The sequence below is a fragment of the Muscardinus avellanarius genome (assembly GCF_963383645.1).
Source record: "Muscardinus avellanarius genome assembly, chromosome: 1".
Taxonomy (NCBI): Eukaryota; Metazoa; Chordata; class Mammalia; order Rodentia; family Gliridae; genus Muscardinus; species Muscardinus avellanarius.
In genome coordinates this window covers 181,713,386-181,739,807 of record NC_137786.1, presented here as the reverse complement: position 1 = coordinate 181,739,807, position 26,422 = coordinate 181,713,386, and the positions used below count along the sequence as shown (strand labels likewise).

Genomic DNA, 26,422 nt, shown 5'->3' with positions numbered 1-26,422 from the left:
TGCTGGGATTACAAGCGTGCGCCACCACATCCTGCTTGCTTTATTTATTTATTTTTATTTTGGCACTGAAGTGTAAACCCAGAGGCATTCTACCTCTGAGTTATACCCCCAGCCATATTTTATTTTGTGTGTGTGTGTGTGTGTGTGTGTGTGTGTGTGTGCTACTCCAGCCATATGTATATTTTTATTTTTTTGTTTTGAAACAGTGTCTCACCAAGTTGCTGAGGCTGTCCTTGAAACCTCTTGTTTCAGCCCCCCATGTACTGGGATTATAGGCATGTGTCATCAAGCCTAGCACTTTCTAAAAATTTTTAAATGTAACTACTAGAATATTAAAAAAATACATACATTATATAAGACAGCGCTGAACTAGAAACTGATTTGCTCTGTGCATTACTCTTGTGATTATGGCACCAGGCAGTAGTACCACAGGGTATCTCCCCATGACTCATGTGTGTGGCCGATCAAGACTCCACCGGCCTTCTCCTGGGTCTTGGCCATTGAACATTGATGTGCGGTTCATCCAACTGCACAGGGAGCCAAGTGTACGCTTCTTGGTAGGGCCTATAGGCGTCACCAGATGGCGCTCTAATCTGATTTCCAGCCGATAAACAGCTCTTAAACCAAGTAGAGTTCCTGTTCTTCCTTTGAGGATTTACAATTTCAGTTTTTCAGTCCTTATGAGTAGAACACCATCTGGACATTACATTTTTCTATTTTCATAATTTTTCCCATTCAGATGGAGCCATGTAAGTAGAATATAAAGACTCCTCCATTTCTTGTACAAAGTTTACAGTGTGGACGTATAAGTCCTTCCTTGCTTCCTTCCCCTCCTTTCCTTCCTCTCCTTTCCCCTCCCTTCTGTGTCTCTCTGTGTCTCTGTCTCTGTCTCTCTCCCTGCCTCCCTCCTTCTCTCTTCTTTCATCATCTTTAGCTCACATCAGCAGGATGGCTCCAGCTCCTTACACAACCTTCCCCCTCCTACGTTAACTTCCCAAGCAAGTCAACCCTTGACTGAATCAACTTTTCTGGGGGCAGGACTCCACCACCAGTGCTCCTAACTCCTGTCAGTTCTCGCACATGGTCCAGACTTGAAGCAGCCAGTCCTCTGCAATCATATGGAGCAGGGGCGCCTTGTTCCCTGTTCTCTAGTCTACTCATGATATGACTTAGAAACTTTATGATCTTAAAATCTAGGCCCTGCTTATGTCAATTAATGTTTTCTACATCCAACTTCCCACGGTAACAAGGAATCACGATTAAGTTGCAGCTCTGACAAACCCAGGTTGAAAAGCAGATGGTAGAGTAGTTTTGCATAGTGTATTATCCCCAGGGCACTCAAAGGATGACTGTGATATCATCACACTTAACTAAAAGGGGTCTTGATGGTGTAAGGCTGGGGTATCAGTCTCATGGATCATTCTACACGTGTCAGGGATTATTTTCACCTTTGAATTATACTGGTAAGCTTTTAGACTTATTAACATGGTTTTTCTTTTTATCCTTTTCAAAGCCTCTTAACTGCCATACCTGGATGGCTTAATGTGTTAATTATTAGACATATGGTCTGGTTCTGAGCATCTTTCTATTATGCTTATAAAACCCAGTGAATTTGCCGGACGTGGTGGCACACTCTTGTAATCCCAGCATGCAGGAAGCTGAGACAGGAGGATCATGGTTCGTGGATAGCCTCAGCTACTTAGTGAGGCCCTTTGCAACTCAGTGAGATCCTGTTTCAAAATAAAGAATAAGGTCGAACCTCGACCATTTAGTGTCTTGGTCTCGACCCCTGGCTAGCCGGAACAGAGATGCAGCACAATAAACCTCGCTTGCATTTAAAAAAATAAAAATAAATAAATAAAAATAAAGAATACAAAATAGGGCTGAGGGTATAGCTCAGAGGTAGAATGCTCCTGGATTCTATCCCTAGTCAGTACCACAAAAAATCAAACCAAAACAAAACAAAAAACAAAACAAAACAAAACAAACCCCCCACAAAGCCTGGTGAATTCAAATAGAAGAAATAGTCAATAGAGTAATTTGTGTTGTTCAATGTTGCTAAAACAGGTCATTGCCCTATAGTGGGATGGGATGGAATAGCCAATGCTGTTCTTTGCTTAAGCTCTCTTCTCCCACTTAACTGATCAACAATTATCTCTTCTTTAGATGCTATGCTAATCATCTTTCTATTGCTATGACAAAGTACCTGATAAAAATGACTTAAAGAAGGTAAGATTTATTCTGGCTCACAGGTTCAGAGTTTTCAGTCCATAGTGAGCTGCTCCATTGTTTCTGGCCCTGTAGTGAGGCGAGATGTCTTAGAAGACCGGTGTGAAGGAGCAAAGCCGCTCACCTCATGACAGCTGGGAAGGAGAGAGAGGGAGAGGAGAAAGGGGCAAAAGGGCAGGGACACCTGTACTCTCAAGTCCTTGAGAGGATGAGACAGGAGGGCCACAGGTTTGCAGCCAGCCTCAGCAACTTAGGGAGGCTCTGTTTCAAAATAAAAATAAAATAGGGCTGGGGCGGGTTGCTTGGAAGTAGAATGCTCTTGGCTTCAATCTCCCTGTACTACACACGTGCGCGCGCGCGCACACACACACACACACACACACACACACACACACAGTAGGGACAAAAATAAGGCCTCAAAACCACACACCCCATGACCTACTTCCTTCAATTTTGGCCCCACCTCCTCATGTTTCTGCTGCTTCTCAAGAGCACCATTAGCTGAGGACCAAACTTTTATAAAACACAGGACTTTGTGGGGTGGGGGTGGAAATTAAGATCCAAACCTTATCAAACACCAAAAAATCATAATTCTTTTTCTTTTTTTTATTATTATTTTGAAACAGAGTCTTACTGAGTTGCAAAGGGCCTCACTAAGTAGCTGAGGCTTTCTGTGAACTGTGATCCTCTGTCTCAACCTCCCAAATGCTGGGATTACAAACGTGTTCCACTACGCCCAGATTTCATAATTATTTTTCAAATAGAATCCCACAACTAAACACCATCCACCTAATATAGTCAAATTATTTCACAGGTGTAGGCACTGAGAGGGTCACAATGACTTCACCTTCTCTGGTACCCAGCCCCAGGTACATAGTGGGATGTCAGCACTAAGACAAAAGAGTTGCAGAGCTCCAACTGCATATACTTTACTTTTCTTTCCTTCCTTCCTTCCTTCCTTCCTTCCTTCCTTCCTTCCTTCCTTTCTTTCTTTCTTTCTTTCTTTCTTTCTTTCTTTCTTTCTTTCTTTCTTTCTTGGTGGTAGTGGGGGTGGAACCCAGAGGCTTTCTACTTCTCGGCTATACTCCCAGACCTATTTTATATTTTATTTGGAAACAGGGTCTCACTAAGTTGCTGAGAGCCTCACTAAGTAGCTGAGGCTGGCTTCAAACCTGTGCGATTCTCCTGTCTCAGCCTCCCAAGTGCAGGAATTACAAGTGTGCACCAACATGCCCGGCCTATACTTTTCTTCCTTCCTTTCTTCCTTCCTTCCTTCCTTCCTTCCTTTCTTTTCTTTCTTTCTTTCTTTTTTTTTTTTTGTGTGGTACTGGGGGTGGAACCCAGAGGCTTTTCTACCTCTGGGCTATACTCCCAGACTTATTTTTATACTTTATTTGGAAACAGGGTCTCACTAAGTTGCTGAGAGCCTCACTAAGTAGCTGAGGCTGGCTTTGAACTTGGGCGATCCTCCTGTCTCAGCCTCCCAAGGGCTGGGATTACAAGCGTGCGCCACCACGCCCAGCTTACTTTTCTTTTTTTTTTTTTTTTAAAAAAAAAAAACTAAACTAAAAGGCCAGGCATGGTGGCACATGCTTTTAATTTCAGTACTTGGGAGGCAGAGACAGGAGGATTACAGGTTCATGGCCAGCCTCAGCTACTTAGTGAGGTCCTCTGTGACTTACTGAGACCGTCTCAAAGAATAAAAAAAATAAAGTAGTTCAGAGGTAGAATTCCCCTGGATTCAACCCCTAATATTGCAAAAACAGTTAAAACATATTTTTTGAATACTGGGATTGAAGCCAGAGGTACTCTACCATACTGAGGTATACTGAGGTATTTTTTATTTTGAGACAGGATTTCACTCAATTTTTGAGGCTGGCCTTAAACTTGCGATTTTTCTGCCTCAGCTTCTGGAGTAGCTAGGATTACAGTTGAACACCACTGCACTGCACCCAGTTATAACTTTCTTTATGTCATCACCTGCCTGGAATTGGTGCTTATGAAATGTTGTTCAAGCCAGTCTTGGGTTCCCATCTATCTCCCAGTTCAGAGGGATGCTTATTAACTGGGTGTGGGTATACATCTGTAATCCTTCCTTGAGAGGCTGATGCAGGAGGATCACAAGTTCAAGTCCAAACTCAGCAGTTTAGTGACCCTGTCTCAAAGTTAAAAAGGGCCAGAGATCTAGCTCAGTAGTTAGTGCTTGGCTAGCATGCAAGAGGCCTGGGTTCAATCCCCAGCACCACAAAACAAAAACAAGAACAAAACCAGGGCTGCCTATAATACATGGAGTGCACCATTCCCAAATGCTCTGCTCTGTCATTTATCATGTGGTGGCAAAGATTTGCTTGGATCAGCTACTATAGTTGAAAAATGTCATATCACTCAAAACAGAGGTTTTCAGCCCTCTAATGGTGGATTCTCAGTAATTTGTCTAAAAACATGAGCTCTAACCTAGGCTAGGTTTCCCTATTGTCAGAGTGCTTTGACTTCCTTAGACTGCAGAAAGATTCAATTGAGTCTATTCAGTAACAGTTTCCAGACTTTCTGCCTTTTGGAATGTCCCATGACATTTTTGGGGAGGAGTCCAACACCCACATCTTGACAATTGGCTCTAGCAGCAATTACTTCTTCCAAAATTCTGGGCTCCTGGAAACCTTGGTCTTAGTCTCAGAGGCATAGGGCTGTAATTTAGTAAATAGTGTGCCTTAGACAAAATATCCATGTATCACATATTGGATAATTTGCTTGTTGTTACATTATTTTTTTGTCCACAATTATTTTGGTTTACACAGACACACACACACACACACACACACACACGAGGAATGCAGGTTTGTGGCCCGTCTCAGCTACTTAGCGAGGCCCTCTGCAACTAAGTGAGATCCTGTTTCAAAATAAAGAATAAAAAATAGGCTAGGGGTGTAGCTCAGAGGTAGAATGTCCCTGGGTTCAATCCCCAGAACCAAAAAAAAAAAAAAAAAAAAGGAAAGAAAGAAAGAAAAAGAAACTGTTGAATCCATTAAAATCTCAAATACAAAAACAATCATTTGAGTAAACAGTGTGTCTAATTCTTGCATTTAAAAGATTTCCAAGCCAGGTGTGGTGGCACACACTTGAAATCCCAGTACTTTGGAGGCTGAGACAGGAGGATCACTGGGTACTAGCCAGCCTCAGCAACTTGTGATGCCCTCAGCAACTTAGTGAAACCCTGTTCAAAATAGAGAATAAAATAGGGCTGAGGGTGTAGCTCAGAGATAGAATGCCCTTGGATTCAATCCCCAGTACCAATAAAATAAAAAAAAAAAAAAAAAAAAAAAAAAAAGCTTCCCAAACCTCTTGTTCATACTATGCCATTCTGGGATTTTCCATACATTTGGATATTTTAATTTCTAGAGTCAGTACAAATTCTTGTGTCCTGCTGTCTCAAACTTATAGCTTTCTTAATTACCAGTGGCACTGAGCTCCCTTATTGTGTGAAGCGGCCTTACCCCTTCCGCAGACAGGATATCTATGACAAAGGGTGGAAGGTGATGCCTGTCCACTGGGACTTATTCCCTGCTAAGCGGGTGGTTCTCTCTGTGCCTCATGCTGTTACTTTTGAGTCAAAGGTTAAGTCCCTGGATGTTGCCCCAGTTTGTCTATGCATCTGAAAGTGATGCTCAAAGTCAGGCATGTTTCTTGTATAATGAACTCAGATGTCTCTCATCTGTTTTTAGATTTTTGTTCCATTTAATAATCAGAGACTGCTAGGCTGTACCGCTGTGTGAGACAAAGGCTTTCCAATACACAATTAACCCAGCAAATCTCTCACTAGTATCCAGTAGTAAGCCAGAAGTAGTGTGTGTGTGTGTATGTGCGCGCGCTGGGGGGAGAGAGGCAGTACTGGAGACTGAATCCAGGGACATTCTACTTTCTTCAAGCTACACCCCAGCCTTTTTCTATTTTTTGTTTTGAAACATAGCCTCTCTAGGTTACTGAGAGTCTTGCTACACTGCTGAGGTTTTAACCTGAGATCCTTCAGTCTCAGCCTCCTGTGTGTGTGTGTGTGTGTGTGTGTGTGTGTGTGTGTGCGTGCGTGTGCGCACACAATCTTGCTAAGTTATTGCATGCTGTTGCCCACAAATCTAATATCCTCCTGTTTCAGCTTCCCAGGTACTGGGATTACAGGCATGTGCCAGCAGCAATCTTTCAAAAGGAGTAGAATTCTCAGCTACTGCAATCATTATTACCTTACTCCAAACTCTTCAATATGTCTATATTTTTACTTAGGATCTGCCCTCTTCTCTTCCATGCTTCCTCAAATTATCTTGGTGGGAGGCAGAAATCAGAGACCTCAAATTCATCTTTTCTTCTGATTTCTAAGGTCAAAAGGGTTATGCTGAGGTTCAGAAAGTGGCTCCCAAAAGTATATTGCTTTGAACATTGAATGCTTTGAACTAAGGAGATTGGAAGATCTCAAAGCAAGGTCTCTCTGACCTTCTCCTGGCCTGCTGTTGGCTGCCATCTTTCTCCCTCTGCTCACCTGCAGTGATTCCCAGAAGTCAGGATTCCTCTTTTCAGAGGAAAGTCATAGATGTACCAGTATTGGGAATGGCCTAGGAAGGTTTGAGAAAGCTATGATTATTAATATTTTAAAAATTGGGTGAGGGGCAAATCTCTGCCAGGACTTGGTTTCTGCCTAAAAGCAGGCAACTATTCCAATGTAAATCAACATAGCTAAAAGTAATTAACAAGTCAATAGGAGAGGAGAACTAGGCCTTTCTCTATCTAAAGACAGATCTACATGATAAGCCAGCTAAAATGGTAGGAAGGGTCGACCTTCATGAAAGGAGACACCTTGCCACACCTTGCTGGGAGAGGTACCTTACAGGGACGTTCACCATGTCAAAATTACGTAAACAAGATGGAGGTCATGGATATAAAATTTCCGGTCCACGTGCTGTATCTTGGGAGTGGTGAGTTGGCCCGGGCCACCCTCCCCACTCATGCCATTTCGGCATGGGGCTGTAACTATTTTCTGTATTTCTATCTTTTTAATAGACTTTAAATCTTCAGCAACTGTCCAAGCTATGCATATTTATTCTTAGCTTAGGACAAGAACCCGCGGTTTTTCTGTTTTTGGTCGTTTTGGGTTTTGTTATGGGTTGGGGGAAAGTGTGTCCGGGACCCTAGCCGGGGTCCCCGGGAACAGTTTTCCCACAGCCATACTCTCTCAGACCATAACATATCTGGCGCCCACGCAGGGCTGACTTTGTTTGGGGTCATCCCACGATGTCACTCTGTGGCGCGGTGCTGTGCTCTAAGCTCCAGCTTTCCCTCTTTCTAAGGGCGCTAAATCCGTAACAATAGAAACTAGAATACCTCACTCCCAAAGAAAGCCAGAAAACCTAGAAAGGTCTCTGAATTCAATCTTTGTCTCTCTGTCTCTCTCTTTCTCATTCTGAGGAAATTCTGCCCCTTACCCAGGAGAAAGAAAAGCTACCCAAAGAGGCCAAGAAGAAGCCGAACAGACAGGCCTTGCTGGATTTCTTCCTCATCCTGGTGCCATTAGAGCCTACCCTTGGTCCAATCACATTTCTGCACAGCCGTCCATTTTTTGTTGAATCTAAACACACACAAAGACAGTTTTCCCTGGGTCTTTAGATTTTCTTTTCTGAAGTTTTCTGTGTCATGTAAAATTTTAGTTAAATAATTTTGTTATGTCTTTTTCTTATTAACCTGTCCTTTGTTTTGGGGCATCAGCCCTGTTATGACAGGCAAGGAAAGGTATCACACCTTTCCACCTCTAAGTAAAGCCGACCAAACTGTGGTTTATAACATGGGATATAGAATGTGTAATAGTTCCAAGGTGCTGGTCTGGGATTTTAGTTCTGTGGTAAAGTGATCATGAGTGAGGCCCTGGGTTTGTTTTCCAGCATCAAAAAACCAACCAACTAGCCAGCCAACCAACCAAACAACAAACAAAAACAAGATTCCAAAGTGAAACATATGCTGACTCTAAAGCCCAAGCATTTGTTAACTATTGTTCTTTGTCACAGAGGCATTACACTGTTTAATTACCTGTCTCGAGCTTAAAGTACTACTCTAGGTAATCCTTGACTGTGGAATCCCTCCTGGTCCCTAGATCTAAGGGCACACAATCATCTCCTCCTACAGTGTCTTTGCCACTTTTGTTTCAGAGGCTATTTGCATCACTATGTAGTAAGGGCACCTGACCACTGAGAATAGAAGAAAACAAGATGCAAAATAGTACTACCAAAGGCACTGTAGCCGGACCCCTCTCTTTCAGAGGTTTCCTTTCTGCTCTCACTTAAAGTAAAAGCAGCACCCAGTTGCTCTTGGCATCTTAGAGACAGAGTGAGGAGATAGAAAGGAAATAGGCAGATAGGGAAAAGGCCTTGGTAGAAAAAAGTTAATTTCCTGAGTTTCCTGAGGGGTGACAAATGCCTGAAATTCCAAAGGCTCAGGAGATAAGAAGGCCAGAGTTTCACAAAGCCATCCTGAGTTTCCTAATCAACAAACCCACCGAGCAAGTCTGGCATTCCTGAAAGGAGACCCTTCAAAGAACTTGCAAATGTCCTATGCAAATTCTCCTTGGAATCTCAAAGTCACCCTAACTACAAACGGACTTGCAAGCGTCAGGCATCGGCCAGTCAGATGGCAAAAGCAGGGACTATCCCGCTCTGGACCCCCTCCCCTTTTGGGGAGCTGTTCTCTCTCGCAGGTCGTGTTGGCCCTGAGAGAAGGCAGAGTGCATCTGAGGGCACGTGGCTCGGGCGACTCTCGAGTAGTGACCTGAAGGCCTCTGCTGGACATCATGGCTGACCAGGCCCCTAGGGGTGACCTGCACCTCTTTTCTGGCAGATCGCGTGGACTCTGGGAGAAAGTAGTTGGCAACTGATGGCACTTGGCTCGGGCGACACTCGGGTAGTAACCCTGAAGGCAGCTACTGGACCCCGGAGTTCCGACCGCCCCTATGGGGTGTTCGGCCACTTTTCTCTATTCCCTTCTGGCAGATCGCGTGGACTCCGGAAGAAAGCAGCCTGCACCTGAAGGCAATTCGACTTGGGCTACTCTCAAGTATTGTCCTGAAGGCAGCTGCTGGACCCAGAGTCCCAGACCCTTTGGGGTGTTCAGCCACCCTTGCCCCATTCCCTGCTGCTTCCAATAAACCTTCTACTCCCCTTCCTGAGGTCTGCGGGTGTCATTCTTCGCTCTTCGTAGACAAGAACTCGCCGGGTTTTTCTCTCAAGAAACCCCCGCTTCATTTTGGAGGTCCCACCGAGACATCATCTACGGAGGGGTGAGTAATTGCGTGAATCTCTCGGTTTCCTAGTGTTTTTCTGTAGGATGTTTTCTGTAGCCGCTCAAAATTTCAGTAATATTCCATCTGAGCGGAGATTAACTAGTTGTGCCTTTACTCGATCCTAGTGGAGATGCCTTGTACTTTTGAAAGAAAATGTAGCTCACAGATAATATCAGAAATCCCTCTCCAAAGAAATAGACAAAGGGAAAGATCCAGTAACTTAAAATGTGCTTCAACATCAGACTTATTTTAGAAGGAACAAAGTTTGAAGCTGGGGACGTGAAATGTAGCAGACTCTCGCCAGGATTCCCTTCAGAGCCCTCCCCTCAACTAAGAAAGGTTCCAGGTTTATTCAGCTAGGGCAGAACCAGGCTTATTCAGCTAAACTTCTCTTGAGAATTTAGGGCCCACAGGCAGGCACTAGGGGTACATGCACAGCGGCATGTGCCGACGGTTGTCAGGGTGCTGGGCACAGCTTGCTGACATTCGGCCATTAGGCCCGGGCGTCTAATGGTGGCGACGGATGCCAGTTCCAGCCACGCCGGTAGAGAATGGATAGAACCCGGTAGGCTAAAGCATCATCGTTTATGGCCATGCATGAAACGATATGCGAGCCCAGCAGACGCTCTGGGAATGTTGCGATGGTGGGAGAAACTATGGGACGCCATTATTTTTTCCCCTGTCTTTCTGATGGGAAATCGCCCATTTCCAAAGCTCACCAGCACCCCCAGTAGATTGCGTACGGGATAGCTGGGGATCCTTATCCCTAGACATTGAGGAAGAAGCGTTTGGCCTTCTTCTCCAGTCTTGCCTGGCCTCTATCAGGTGGGAGATGGTAGAAGCTGCCCTCCCCTTGAGGAAAGTACAAATTGTGATACCATCTTAGATGCCTTTTGCAGGCGAAAGGCTAAATGGGCTGAACTGACTTATGTGCAACTATTCCTGGCTTTAAGGAAAGATTAACAGCATGTTAATACACTGGTTGGAACAACTCAAATGCCAGTAGCACCCCCAGAAAAAGAGAAAAATATACCCAATGTTCCTTCAGCACCTTACACAGGGTCTCTAGATCAGAAAAGGCCTATACCCCGTCGTATTGGATGCTCAGGGTACACACAGGCATCCTTTACACCCTCCAAGCTGTACCTGCTGGGGATAAACTTGGAGGAACTATTTGGGTACAGGTCCCCTTTTTCCCTTCAAGATATGAGACAGATTAAGGCAGATCTAGAAGAATTTTCAGGTGGTCCAGATAAATATATTGGGAAGTTTCAGAAAGTTAATCAGACCTTTGATCTTTCCTGGAGGGATGTGAGATTAATAATGGATCAAACTCTCACAACTAGTGAGAGAAGGGCAATTTTAGATGCTGCTCAAAATTGTTAAAGGTTTAAATCTATTAAAAATTGTTTTGACTTAAATGGCAATTTCAAATACAGAGATATGGTCCTACAAGATACAGAGACTTTAAAATTCCTTTGTGTAATTGGTAATTAATATTGGACTAATACAGCTTGTTTTTATCTTTAGCCTAAACTGTTATAACAATTTATATGATAGATTTTCTAAATGCAGGGGTTTGTGTTTTAACACTTGGTGTTAACTAGACTAAGGGTTGGATTTGTCTAACCAAGGTCAATGTTTAAAACAAAATTATAGCTCTAGCCTGATGGCTCAGAGGCAAAGAAAAAGATTTTTGTTTGGCCTACATCTGAAGGCTTATTCTTGATACTGGTTCGATCCTGGAGGCTCGGTCTCCAGCAGCTTTTGTTCTTAAAGGACAACTTTGTTAAATGTTTATTAAGTGAGTAAAACAAAACTAAGAAAACACCTTAGTTCAGTTCATGTGGCTTAAATTGCTAACAGTTTAAGTTTGTTAATTTCAAAACTGTCACTAAAAGATTAAGATACTTTGGTTTCTTCAGGTTAAAACAACTACCATCATATTGTCTTCCTGGTAATAGATGTTTAAATTGTAATGTCATTCTAAAGATTTGTTTTGTTAAAATGATGATTTAATCCACTGGCTGGTTATTAAGAAGGGATAAATTAGTGGGTAAATATAAGTAAACAAATTATGTCTATATCTAAAAACTAGAGTCATCTAAATATGTTAAAAGATTTCAGAAATCAAAAGTTAAAGGTTAAAGGTATAAGTTTTTATTTGTATGTGAACTGACCAATAAGATTTTTGTCTTTCATTCAGAGATTTTAGCCTTAAGACCTGGTTTACATCTGTTTGTCCTGATTGAGTAAATGTCTTCTTGTATAAAAAATACAGCTGATGGTCGGTCAGGTAACACATTTATTTTAATTGTTAAGGTTATTCTCTAAAATTATAAAATTATTAATGTTTTCATCTAAAAAAATAAAACTATCTGATTTTTGTCAATACTGTTAGCTCACATAGACTTATAGTTACCAATGTAGTCCAATATGGGTCAATGGACTACCAGAGGAAGGTCAGTGTGAAAAAATGGGTCAATGTACAAAAAACCTTTATAGATATATAGACCTGGCTATTATGTTTGATCTAACAAAAAATGAGATACATATCTTGTCTCTGGAATGAATGGTCCCATTAATCAGCTTTTAAGTTTGACCTTTGGGATGTCTCAACAACAGAAATAAGGAGACAAGTGCAGACACAGGGACAAGCTCATTTAATAGCCCTGCATTTGGGTAATAAGTCTTTGCCCCCTCAAGATACCAACGGCTTCCCATACAGTGAGGGAAAGAGCTAAAGGCCTTATACCTGCCATCATGGCAAAGGTGCCTGGGTGTCGTGTCAAGGACTGCCCTGAGAGGAGTCCCATCTGCATCTGGGCTATGCCACCTCTAAAAAGCAAGCATGCTACCCTCATCTTCGAAGGAAAGTGTCTGCTTCCGGAACGTGGCTACCCTCAAAGCTGAGGATTAAGGATGCCCAAGGCTCGGCAAGGCCCCTCTGATCAGCCCTCTGACCAGCTTGGAGAAAGCCTGGGTAGCTCTTGAGGTGACAGGCAAAATCTTGGTTTTTAATACAAGGCTTAGTCCTCTGTTTGCTTTGTCTCTTCTGTTTTGTATCTGGGGTTGACAGCACCCCAAGGCCAAAGAAATTTGTAATATCTTACTAATTATCTCTTACCCAGAGACCAAGGGGGATCTAGAACAATAGACCCAGCACTCAGTCACCAGTATCTCCCCCCCACAACAAAAAAAAAAAATAATAAGTATTCATGGGGAGTACAATACTTTGAAATGTTCTTAAATACATAAGGTTTAAAGTGACTCCTAAGTCTTTTAAATGATTTTTTATTGCTGATATATAAACAACATTAAATGATATGCTTCTTTTGGGTTTGCTTATATATAACAACAAAAGACAGATGTAGAGAATGCATATGTTGATGAATACAGAGAAAAAAAATTTTGTGAGACTAAGAAAGCATATTGTAAGGTTTATCCTGGTTGTCCCAAAGGAAAATAAAGGACCAGATAAAAGCCAGAGGGTTCAAGCTAGTTATAAAATATTGATGGAATATTTGTTTGATTGTAAGTTTTATCCTAAGATTGTCCCATATGGAAAAGAAAGGACCAAAATAAGACAAGAAGGCTAAAGTAAGTTGCAGAAGGGATATGATAGGTTGCAAAAAATGTCTGTAAAATGTTTGTTTCATATGTGATAAAGATGGATTATTAACAGGATGGAGGTTTCTAATAAACCTACTGTTTATATATTCCCAAAAAAGAGTTCAGCAACAAAATATACTATGATACAGTTTTTAAGGTATGTGAACAAATAAGATATCCATTGTCTTTGATATTACTTCTTTGGCAATATTAAAAATTGTTGCTGGTTTAGGAGCAGGAATCTCCCTAAACGCAGCCTCAGAGGCTAATTTAACTACCTCAGTGACTCCAGTGGCCAGTGACACTAGACTAAATTTTAGGGAGATACAAAGACCCTTAGACTCATTGGAACACATGATTTTAAATCAGACTAGCCCTCAATTATTAGCTGACCAAGGAGGAGTTTATGCTATTGCTAATACTTCCTGTTACATATAAACTCCTCAGGAACAGTAAAACTAAAACTGAGGACACTCTAAGACAAGCTCAGTGATTACAAAAACGAGCTGCAAAATCTGTCACCCAGATATGGGAACAGATCCAAAATATGTTTCCATCCGTTACCTCGTGGCTGCTGCCCTTTCTGGGCCCTTTAATCATGTTACTTGTCATTCTCATCTTTGGTCCATGTCTTCTTAACATGCTAACCAAATTCATCTCTTCTCATTTAGAAAAATTCAAGCTACAAATGGTCCTTCAAATGGAGCCTCTCACAAATTTCCAAGCCCCAGTCTACCATGGCCGTCTAGATTGCCCACCTCCGATGGGGTCCTAACTGCTGCTGCCCCACGACGCCCCCTTACAGCAGGAAGTCGCTAAGAGCGGTCATCGCCCCGTTTCCCTAACGGCAGTTAGGGTTTCCTATTCGGAAGGGGGGATTGAGGAGACAGAAAGGAAATAGGCAGATAGGGAAAAGGCCTTGGTAGAAAAAAGTTAATTTCCTGAGTTTCCTGAGGGGTGACAAATGCCTGAAATTCCAAAGGCTCAGGAGATAAGAAGGCCAGAGCTTCACAAAGCCATCCTGAGTTTCCTAATCAACAAACCCACGGAGCAAGAGCAAGTCTGGCATTCCTGAAAGGAGACCCTTCAAAGAACTTGCAAATGTCCTATGCAAATTCTCCTTGGAATCTCAAAGTCACCCTAACCACAAACGGACTTGCAAGCGTCAGACTTGCAAGCGTCAGGCATCGGCCAGTCAGATGGCAAAAGCAGGGACTATCCCGCTCGGGACCCCCTCCCCTTTTGGGGAGCTGTTCTCTCTCGCAGGTCGTGTTGGCCCTGAGAGAAGGCAGAGTGCATCTGAGGGCACGTGGCTCGGGCGACTCTCGAGTAGTGACCTGAAGGCCTCTGCTGGACATCATGGCTGACCAGGCCCCTAGGGGTGACCTGCACCTCTTTTCTGGCAGATCGCGTGGACTCTGGGAGAAAGTAGTTGGCAACTGATGGGCACTTGGCTCGGGCGACACTCGGGTAGTGACCCTGAAGGCAGCTACTGGACCCCGGAGTTCCGACCGCCCCTATGGGGTGTTCGGCCACTTTTCTCTATTCCCTTCTGGCAGATCGTGTGGACTCCGGAAGAAAGCAGCCTGTACCTGAAGGCAATTCGGCTTGGGCTACTCACAAGTATTGTCCTGAAGGCAGTTGCTGGACCCAGAGTTCCAGCCCCTTTGGGGGTGTTCAGCCACCCTTGCCCCATTCCCTGCTGCTTCCAATAAACCTTTTACTCCCCTTCCTGAGGTCTGCGGGTGTCATTCTTCGCTCTTCGTAGACAAGAACTCGCCTGGGTTTTCTCTCAAAAAACCCCCGTTTCAAGAGGGCCACCTTGAACAGGTCTTTGTTAGGCAGATCTATTATTGGTAGGCCCAGCTCTGAGAGAAGGCCTGGTGGAATTTCTTTCTTTCTTTCTTTCTTTCTTTCTTTCTTTCTTTCTTTCTTTCTTTCTTTCTTTCTTTCTTGTGTGTGGCACTGGGGATTGAAAACAGGGACATTTTGCCTCTGAGCTACATCCCCAGACCTATTTTATCTTTATTTCATAACAGGGTCTTGCTAGGTGGATAAAAGCCATATTTTTTGCTGAGACTGTCCTTGAACCTGCAATCCTCTTTTTTTTTTTTTTTTTTTTTTTTTTTTTTTGGTACTGGGGTGGAACCCAGAGGCTTTCTACCTCCAGGCTATACTCCCAGACCTTTTTCATATTTTATTTGGAAACAAGGTCTTGCTAAGTTGCTGAGAGCCTCACTAAGTAGCTGAGGTTGGCTTCGAACCCATGCAATCCTCCTGTCTCAGCCTCCCAAGCGCGGGGATTACAAGGGTGTGCCACCATGCCCGGCTTTGCAATCCTCTTATTTAGCCTCACAAGACTGGTATTACAAGCATGTGCCCGGCTTGAATTTTTTTCCTTAATGGTGCCAATGCTTATTTCTAGTATGCGATCACTGAAAAAGGGGAAGGCTTACTACAGCATTTCACTAATTTTTGTTGAGACTCATTGTATATAGATCACTACTGTCTATGTTTAATTTGGAGTCTCCAGGTTTTATTAACTTTTCCAAAGCAGAATTTCATACATCCAGAGAATTCACTGGCAGGGGATCGAGGCAGGCATGGTCATTTAGGTGGGCCATCCTGGGGAAGGGGATACTGTGATATTGATGTGATTTATCAGTGGGTATCCAGATGACTTAGGATGGGTTATGTTCTGATAAACCTGTCATAAGTTGAATGTATCATGTGTACAATGCATCTAAACACCTAACCTACAGAAACAGTTTAGTAACACAACACACTGTAGAGATGAGGTTCTCAAACTTATTGGCTTACCGCCCCCTTAAAAAAAAAATTACTGGGCACTTCCGCCACCCCCTTATTTTTATTCAATGCCCCCAGTTACCTCCCCCCCCCACCTGGGGTGGTATGAGCCACTTTTTCTTATACTGTAGAGTATAAGTTGTTTACCTTTAGGGTAACCTGGCTGCCTAGGAGCTGCAGCATAATGAGTATCAGAGCCTGGGGCGGGAAAAAATCAGAAGTCAAAATCTGAAGTGTGGTTTCTACGAATGATGATACTATAATGTTGAAAAATCCCAGGTGCTGCCATTGTAAGCTGGGGACTTTATTAGCTACCAAAAGCAATTACCACAAGCCAGGTGGCAGAGGGCAACAGAGATTTGTTCTTTGATCCTCTCACAGTACTAGTGGCCAGATAGAAATCTGAGGTCAGGGTGCTGGTGAGGCTAGGTTTCTTTCTGATGTTTCTAAGGGAGGATTCTTCTTTGCCTCGTGGCTTCTGTCTGCCTCTCTATGCCCTCTGTTTTGCGGCAGCATAATTCCAGTCTCTGCCTCCATCACCACATGGTCTTCTCCCTGGGTGCTGATGGGGATTGAGCCTGTATTGATTGTTAATAAGAGCTGTATTAATGGCTAATAATAATAAGCTTTCATACTTAAGCAAAACAATAGAATCTTTTTCTCTTCCTCTAAGCTGTCAGCCAAGAGCTGCCGCCAACATTGATCTTGGTCAGCTAAAATTTAGCTAAACATGGAATCTTAACATTCCAGCTAAACATGGAATGTTAAAGTTGGTAAGAGAACCTTATATTGATTACCAAGTACACAAAAGAGTTGTAGTCCAAGGCCTCCATTCTCTAAAGGCAAATTTATATAATAAATAACTTCTAGCAGATAGAAATAAAAAAAAGGCTAAAACACCCCAAGGATGCAGATGGATGCTCCAGGCCTTAGTCAGAGAGGGCATATATCATGTGACCTCTGACTTTGTTAATCACGTAACACATCTTGGCTTGCACCGGAGATAATGGGCAGACCCACACCTGCATCAAGTCAGGGGCAAATTGAAAGACTATTGGTTAAGCAGGATGGGAGATAATGAATCCTTATAAAAACTGTTCTGTGCTCAAAAACTTCAGAGTCTTATTTCCAAGGCACTCCACTGTGTCCCTCTGATGCAGTGCTTTATCTTTCCCTTCTTCCTATCTTTCTAATAATAAAATTTGCTTAAGCTCGCAGCAGTATAGTTCTCGCTATTTTTTTTTTAAACTAGCTAAGAACAAGAACCCATGCTGACATCTCCAATCATTATAGGTATCTCTTCCCTTCTTTTAAGGATACCAGAAATTGGTTAAGGAACTCAGACCTGAGCCTATTAATGTATAACACTTTCCTAGCCACAGAATTTGATTCTGAAATGGCCATGTAACCCAGTAGAAGGTAAGTGGAAAAGGTGTGTGTATGTAGGGGGTTTCTGGGAAACAAATATTCTAAATTTTAAGATGTACTTTGACGTGTCCAGCCTGTCAGTGGTGGGGCTTAGCATGAAAGTTGAGTGCCAACGGATGGAACAGAAACACACCAGCCGGGAGTCGTGTCAAGCAGGATCTCGTTTATTTCTCTCAGGCAACCCAATTTAAAGCAAAAAACCACAAGGGGATTTCCAACAGGAAACTATTCTAACCTATCAAGCTAAAGGTCACTCTTGCATGTGCAAAGCACATAACTTGCAGCCAATCATTATCCAATGAACGAGGGGTTCACGAGCACGGAAGCATTATTTGAGCCAATAAGGCTCAACATTACCAAATTGGGCTAGCGGGGGCAAGTTTGAGCAGACCCCAACAGTTCTTGAGCCAGGCATCATAGTGCACATCTGTAATCCCAGTACTGGGGCTGAGACAGGATGATCACAAGTTCAAAGCCAGCCTCGGGAACTTAGTGAGGCTCTCAGCAACCTAATGAGATCCTGTTTCCAAAAAAGATATAAAATGGAGCTGCTGGAGTGTAGCTTGGAGGTAGAATGCCTCTGGGTTCAATTTCTAGTATTAAAAATGAAAATAAAAAAGATGGTCTTGTCTTTTCTCTCTCTAGAAATCATACAAAGATGGGAGGCCTGAAATCACAGTAGCTACCTTACTTCCATCCTGAAAATGAAGCTGACACCTGTGTGCCTGGATTTGGGGTGGGGAAGAGTGAGTGCACAATTTAGAGACCTGTAGAGCCAGATCTGGAGCTGTGACTGACCCACACTTAACCACTGCTTTACCAACAGCATTTTAAAGTTATGTTTGAATTGGGTTCCCTCTTACTAAGAACTGCCTGAATTGAATTTTTTGTTTGCTCAGTCGGAAAGCATTCTAATTAACTGTATATTCCTAATGGGAACCTCTCTGGGCAAGCATAGATACACTGGAAGAGATGGTGATTCCCACTAGATTCTCAGTGGAGCTCATTTTCTCTTGTGCTAAGTAGAAGAACCAGGCTCCATAGCCTGGGCGGAGGGGTCAGGAGCCAACTTAACATCATCAGATGTTCACCCTCTGCTGTACTTCTGAAGGGTCCGAGAATCACCCACCAACCCAAATAATGAAGGACTCACAAGAGATGTAAAATGCAAGCGAGGTTTATTGTGCTGCAGCTCTGTCCCGGCAAGCCAGGGGTCGAGACCAAGACACTAAATGGTCGAGGTTTCGACCCAGAGCTCGCTCCAAGGTCTGAATTTATAGCCCCAGGAGGGGAGTGGTTACACACATCAGAGCCCGCCAAAAGTCTGAGCCCATCAACCTTAGAATACAACCAATCAGATACAAGGACAAGCAAGTACAACCAATAATTTCAAAACATGCATCCACACACGGCAGAGCCTGCTAAAGACTGCTTATCTCCCTTATGGTATGTGCTAGTTCCCTAGGGCTGCCTTTCCCACCCACCTTGGCTGGGCCAGGCTTAATCTCTGCGCTGTGGAATCTGCCTGGAGAGCAGATTAGCATGGCCTTGTTCCCCAGGCCAGAGTGGGAGTGCTGATCTGGCTCAGAGATATGGGGATGGGGCCCAAGTACAAAGACCTTGGCCGGCAAGCTGGAGATTAGAGGCTTTGACCTGGTGGGTCCCCTACCCTGGTCCTTGAATCCTGCAACCTGGGCAGCTGGGCTTACGGATCTTCATTCTGTTTCCAATCCTACCTTACTTCTATATCTTAACTCTATATTCTAATACCTTATTTCTAATCCTAATATGGGAGAAGACTTCTCTAGTTAACTTCTCATGCTGGGGGAGAAAAGCGCTTCTTCCAGCTTGCTTTCTAGCACCCCTACACTTCTATGTCAATAAGACCTAGTTTCTTTCAGGCTCTCATAACTATCCCTAGCGTGGCACAAGTTTCTTCCAAAGTTGTTATCCAGGGATCTCATAGGTAGGGTGAGGAGAAGAGGGAGAAAGACCGTCAGGATCAATGTATTGTTTGGACTTCTGAGACTACAATCAGCTCTCTGTCTTGCTAAAGCCAAGGCCTGAGGTTTTCCAAAGTAATGCTGCTATAAAGTCATGATTCACATCATTAACTCACCCCTCCGTGCTCACTCTCTCCCCTCTACAACAGCAATTTCACACCTTCACTCACAGCAGGTATTCTCTCCTATTTGGGGGTGGAAGCAGCCATAACCAAGCTCCATCAAAATAAAGACGTATCAGTACCACCAGTATCTACTCTAACCTTATTTTGAGGGGGTAAGGGGAGGGTACTGGAGGTTGACCCTAGAGGCGTTCTATCTTCAAGCTACACCCCACCCCTACTTTATTTTAAAACATGGTCTTACTAAATTGCTGAAGGTCCTCACTAAGTTGCTGAGGCTGGCCTTGAACCTGTGATCTTCCTGTCTCAGCCTCCCAAGTACTAGGATTATAGGCCTGGTCTACTCTAATCCTTTTAAGGGTTTCGAAGGCAGAATTTGGGGTGTAGGATCTGGGCTGATTTGTATCTATGAAGCCCAAAGCAAAAGTAGAGAAAGAAGATAATGCCAGACAGGACGAAAATGAGAGAAACAAAAGCCTGCAAAGCCTGCCACCAAGCCCTGGCAATGACTATCAGGAAAAAGCCAGAGAATGCCCCGCCAGCTGCTCACATTCACAGCCAGACCAGTCACAGAGCGGCGCCTCGGGCCTAGGCAGCCCCAGACCTGTGGCTGAACATTCCAGGGCCGCTGGTCCAGCGCGCCCAGCCTGGGGCCTGCCCAGGAGGGGCCGGCAGACGCCCCTTTGGCTATCCTTTTGCTGAGCTAACATATGTGGTTTCTCAGCCCTCTGGATGCCTGAAATGAATTTTCCTGTGACTCATTCTTTGCTGTGAGGAGAGTATATCCCAGAAAGGGTAACAGCAGGGAACAGAGCGGAGAGGAACACTCAAATTCAGAAGGGGAGGGTTTGCAGGCCGATGCTGGGCCCTGCTTTTCCAAGGATGCCCGGGACGCAGCACCAGGCGCCGGGTGCTGCCCCAGGACCCGGCGGGCGGCGGGCTTCCCGCCCCCTGCCCTCCCGCCCGCCCTCCCACCGCCTGGGAAGGCCAACTCCGCCCGCCTGAGTCACGGCTGGAGCCGGGGAGGAGCCGGGGAAAGGCGGCCCCATCGCAGAGCGCAGCCGGCGGGCGGCGGGCATCATGGGGGAGAGCGCGCTGGAGCCGGGGCCGGGGCCGGGGATGGGGGCGCCGCCGGCGGGCCCGGTGCACGCCGTGACCGTGGTGACCCTGCTGGAGAAGCTGGCCACCATGCTGGAGGCGCTGCGGGAGCGGCAGGGCGGCCTCGCCCAGAGGCAGGGCGGCCTGGCGGGCTCGGTGCGCCGCATCCAGAGCGGCCTGGGCGCGCTGAGCCGCAGCCACGACACCACCAGCAACACGCTGGCGCAGCTGCTGGCCAAGGCGGAGCGCGTGGGCTCGCACGCCGACGCCGCCCAGGAGCGCGCCGCGCGCCGCGCCGCCCAGGTGCAGCGGCTGGAGGCCAACCACGGGCTGCTGGTGGCGCGCGGGAAGCTGCACGTCCTGCTCTTCAAGGTCAGTGACCTCAGGCGTCCCCCCACCTGGGGCCTTTTCCCGCCTTCGGGCCACCCTCCGGGGGCGCCCCGGCTCCTCCTAGCACATCCACAATCCGGACGCGCTAGGAGTCGCCCGCGGCTGGGGAAGGATTGCGGGAGCCGCACCCACCTCCCACCCGGCAGCCCCGTCGCGCCCTCGCACCCTGAGCCCCGCCTGGCCCCTCCACGCCCGCCTGGCCCATCCACGCCCGCCCAGCGGGAGCTCAGGCTCGCCGCCAGGGCTTGGTCCAGCCCAACCCTAGAAGAAAGTAAGAGGCGTTCGTGGACGTGCATTCCGTGGTAGTTCTCCGCCTCCCCCAGTTCTCGCCCATGCGCACTGACTTTTAGCTCCTTCCCTGTTAAGGTCTCCCCTGCTTCGTAAACTTCTGTAGTTAATCGCTGCCGCCCTCCCCCTACCTTCCCACGCTTGCCTTTTCTCCCCTACTGGGCTGAGCTGCGGAGATAAAGAGGGGGGCGGCTTCCCTGGGTGTCACTGAGGAGTGCATCTCTGGCTGGTCTAGGGTAAGGGGCTGCCAGGGTCAATGCTGTGTTCTCACTTGCAGGAGGAAGCCGAAATCCCAGCCAAAGCCTTCCAGAAGGTGCCAGAGCTGTTGGGTCCAGAGGACCAGTCGGAGCAGGGCCCCGAGCAGCCAGAGGCAGAAGTTGGAGAGAGCTCGGACGAGGAGCCTGTGGAGTCCAGGGCTCATCGGCTTCGGCGCACGGGTTTGCAGAAGGTACAAAACCTGCGAAGGGCCCTTTCGGGCCGGAAAGGTCCTGCAGCGCCATCGCCCACGCCCGTCAAGCCGCCTCGCCTGGGGCCTGGCCGGAGCGCGGAAGGCCAGCCAGAGGCCCAGCCTAAGCTGGAGTCTGCTCTGGAGCCCGAGCCTCCTCCCGGCGCCGAGGAAGATCCGGAGAAACCCGGGGCTGCTGAGGCCGCTGTGCTCCAAACAGAGAGTGCAGCCTGATGGTGCTGCCTGTCCTCCTCGGGCCCAGGCCTGGGCCCTAGATAAATGCTTTCAGAGCGCAGCAGCCATGCCCAAATAAGGAGGAATCCTGCTGCCACTGCCACTTTCCCTTCCTGGCCCGTTAGACCTAGTACCCCCGTGTCCTCTAACTGAGAAGCAGCTGCTCACACCTACTAGCACTCACCATCAATAAAATAATTTCATCTAATTCAGACTCCGTGTGAAAGGGCGAGGGCCGGGTGGGGTGGGAAGGCAGTACTAGGACTAGGCAGTGTTGGAAGCTGGAATGGGGCTTGGAAGCCAAATGGTTTCGCCACTTGCCACGGAATTCTGGGCTGCCCTCCAGCGAGACATAGAAACATCCTGCCAGCTACTTGCTTCTTAAACACTTTTTCTGGGGCCATACAACTGTTCTTATTTATTTTTGTTGTTGCTGGGAACTCAGTGATATTCTACCTCCACACAACACCTTGAGCCCTATTTTATTTTTTATTTGGAAACAGGGTTTTGCTAAATTGCTGAAGGCCTTGCTAAGTTGCTGAGGCTAGTTTTGAATTTGTGATCCTCCTGTCTTGGCCTCCCAAGTACTGGGATTACAGGTGTGCAGCTCCACCTCTGACTGCATCCATCTAGCTTCCTTTTTTCCCCTTCCTTTTGCATCTAGTACAGTCCTTTTTTTTTTTTTCCTTTTGGTGGTACTGGGGGTGGAACCCAGGGGCTTTCTACCTCCAGGTTATCCTCCCAGACCTATTTTTTATATTTTATTTGGAAACAGGGTCTCAGTAAGTTGCTGAAAGCCTCACTAAGTAGCTGAGGCTGGCTTCGAACCTGTGCGATCCTCCAGTCTCAGCCTCCTAAGCACGGGGATTACAAGCGTGCGCCACCACGCCCGGCTTCTATTTTATACTTTTTTATTTTTGGAAACAGGGTCTCTTAAACCAGAGCGGCTGGCTTCTAACCTGCGCGAAAATCCTGTCTCCGCCTCCCAAGTGCGGGGATTACAAGCGTGTGCCACCACGCCCGGCTAAGGGTCTGTTTTAGTCATCGTATTTCCCACGCCATGTTCTGTGCCTGGTACACAGCAAACCCTCATCAGGGGTGGTGGATAGTTTCCAGCAGCAGCAAAGCAAGATCGTCACAATAGAAGGTGAGAAGTGAGGGGATGTGCCTAGCATGGGGAGTATGGTGACCTACACTTTCATTCAGTCACTGCCATAGAAAGACATTTTTGAATACCATTTATGTCCCAGGCCTTATGTTGGGTCAACACCAAAATGGAACAATCCCCACCATCAAGGAAGTAGGAGTTTAGAAAGAGATATAAATAACAATTATTATAATGCAGTGATAGTTATATGTAGCTGTTTGTTTTGTGGGGCATTCTACCTCCAAGTTATACCCCCAACCTTCTTTATATTTGTTTTATTGGTTTATTCTTTGTTTTATTTGTTTGTTATTTGTTATTATTTGTTTTGGAACAGGTCTTGCAGGTTGCTGAAAGTCTAAGTTGCTTAAGCTTGTCTCAAATATGCAATCCTTCTGTCTCAGCTTCCCAAGTACTGGGATTACAGGCATGTGCCACTGTGCCCAGTTTATATGTAGTTTTTAATTTTTTTCGGCACTGGGGATTGAACCCAGGGGCATTCTACTTATGAGCTACACCCTAGCCCTACTTTTTATTTATTTTGAGACAGGGTCTCACTAAGTTGAGGAGGGTCTCACTAAGTAGCTGAGGCTGGCCATGAACCTGCGATCCTCCTGTCTCAGCCTCCCAAGTACTGGGATTACAAGTGTGAGCCACCACATCCAGTTGTATGTAGGTAAATTTTGAGGGCAAAGAGGGAAGGGTGACTGACCAAACCCAAAGAAGAAAAAGTGGTGGATGTTTAAGAAAGTGTTCTTGGAAAAGACAGTATTAGATGGAAGACAGGGATAGTGAGGGGGAAGTAGGGCTCGGTGATCAGAAGTTGGGGTCTTCAGCTTCCTCCTCTGTAGAATGGGATTATGATATTCCCTACTGGACTATTTTAGGGATTATGTGGCATAAATAAAATGCCTCGCACAGTTCCTGGAATGTAGTTTCTGCTCAATGAATTTCAGATTTATAGCCGGGCATTGTGGTGCATGTTTGCAATCCCAGTACATGGGAGGCTGAGACAGGAGGATTGCAGTTTGCAGCCAGCCTCAGCTATTTGGTGAGGCCCTCCATAACTTAGTGAGACCTTGTTTCAAAATAAGGAATTAAAAAAAAAAAAAAAATAGGGCTGGGGGTGTAGCTTGGAGGTAGAATGCCCCTGGCTTCAATCTGCAGTACTGCAGATTGAATTTATTTATATCCTCATTTAACACTTTATTGAGCTCAGTATATTCCAGGCACTACTATATATATATATATATATATATATATATATATATATATATATATATATATTTGCAGGTCTGGGGATGGAACCCAAGGACATTCTACCTATGAGCTATATCCCCAGTTCTATTTTTTATTCTTTATTTTGAAACCGGGTCTCACTGAGTTGCAGAGGGCCTCACTAAGTAGCTGAGGCTGTCTGTGAACCTCCATCCTCTGGTTTTAGCCTCCCAAATTCTGGGATTACAAGCATAGGCCACCACACCCAGCTCCAGGCACTATTTTAAAAGCTGAGGACAAAGCCAGGGCATGGCACATGCTTATGATACCAGTACTTGGGAGGCTGAGGCGGGAGGATCATGGGTCCATAGCCAGCCTCAACTACTTAGTGAGGTCCTCTGCAAATTAATGAGACCTTCAAAATAAAAAATAAAAAATAAAAAATAGGGCTGGGAATGTAGCCCAGAGGTAGAACGGCCCTGGGTTCAATCCGTAGTAAACACACACACACACACACACACACACACACACACACACACACCCCTGAGGACACAGTGGCACATAGGAAAGACAAGATGCTTGCTCTTGTTAAGTTAAATTCTAGGAGGAGGCCAGGTGTGGTGGTGCACGTTTGTATTCCCAGTACTTGGGAGGCTGAGACAGAAGGAATGTACTTCAGATGAAGATGGTGGTGGTTAATAATGGGATCAGAGTTACAGGAGTGAAGAACTCCTTGACACTTGAGTCCAAGTAGTTACACTTTTTTTTCATTTTCACAAATTCAGTTGAGGGAGTTTAAGCTCACGATCAATATTTCAGTTGCCGTCCTTTTCCCTAGATTGCACATTTATGCCAGGAAGCTCACTCCCTCTCCATCGCTCAGCTTTTCCAGCCTGCTGCTATTGCTCCTTCTGACCACATGATGGCACTGTTGGGTGTCAGTGTCGCGCTGTCCTCTAGGTCCCTTAGCTCTGTCCGCCCAGCTTCCCTGGGACTGGGGGAAGTGGGTGGAGTGGGTGTGGGGGGCCGGGGTCTTTCCAGGGAGGGAAGCTCTGCAGTAGCTCCAGGTCTTCTGGGGACATTCAGGTTTCTCCTGCTGGCTGCAGCTTCCCTTCAAGATTCTACCATCTCTGAGGGGCTGGTATGAGCAGCCTCACTTTTCTATCTCCAGGAAAAATAGATTCTTGTTTTTCCAAATCCTTTGGAATCTACCTGATTTCCCTTTCAACCCTTCCTCCCGTCCCCAACTGCACGTTTTCCATGTAAAATATCCTACAATCCCAAAGGCTTGGTGAATTTCCAAGGGGAAAGGGAATGCCATTTTTTATTTCTTCCTGATTCCTCTACAGCAAATAAAAAGATCAAGTTAAACACAATTAGTTCAATTTCTTAATAGCCCATTTGTAACATTATGTTCTTCAGTGTCGCTGCCCTAATTACTATTAATATGATTATGACTGAAAGGAAGTACAGATGCTGATACAGAATGTGAGCTGTCATCTAGCACCTGCCCCACCCAGACAGCTGCTTTGCGCAGGTGGAAGGCACTGGTGGACCACTAAGCCTCAGACTTTGGTTTAGCTCTTCAGGCAGAAGTACAAATATATTCTTTGTTCCAGCATGATTAGGCTTATCTGAAATAACCAAGCTTAGAAAACACTGATTAACTCAAGTGCTGGATTCATTAATTTGCTTAAGAAACCTACCTGCCAAGTGACTAGAATAATGTAGCCAGCCAGCTAGAACATATGTCATCCTGCAACAACATCTGCAGGGAAATCGAAAGCAGATCCCTGGGTGGGTGAAGAGGCCAGTCATGGTGGCGCATGCCTGTAATCCCAGTACTTGGGAGGCTGAGCAGGAGGACCAAGGCCAGCCTCAGCAGCTTAAAATGGGTAAAGATTCCAGACAAGATTATTTAACACAGAACACCCATTTTTCTACTGTGGAATTTGTCCTACACGGGTAAGAATATGTGCATTCATGGTAGTAGATGTCTTTTCTAAGTAAGTATTGGCTTTCCTTTGTTGCACAGGGAGGAATCGTATAACCTCAGCATTGGTGAGAACTCAAAGCCATCAAGTCCAACTTGCG

The 26,422-nt window shown here is 45.5% G+C and overlaps 1 protein-coding gene across 1 annotated transcript; it reads left to right on the top strand.

Annotated features, from left to right (window-relative positions):
• Nucleotides 1-20,591: 20,591 nt before the first annotated feature.
• CAVIN3 (caveolae associated protein 3) lies at nucleotides 20,592-21,966 on the top strand (the record flags this gene model as incomplete). The annotated part of the gene is made up of 2 exons (XM_080719766.1): nucleotides 20,592-20,981; nucleotides 21,565-21,966. The coding sequence occupies 2 exons, from the start codon at nucleotides 20,592-20,594 to the stop codon at nucleotides 21,964-21,966; spliced, it is 792 nt and encodes a 263-aa protein (XP_080575892.1).
• Nucleotides 21,967-26,422: the final 4,456 nt, after the last annotated feature.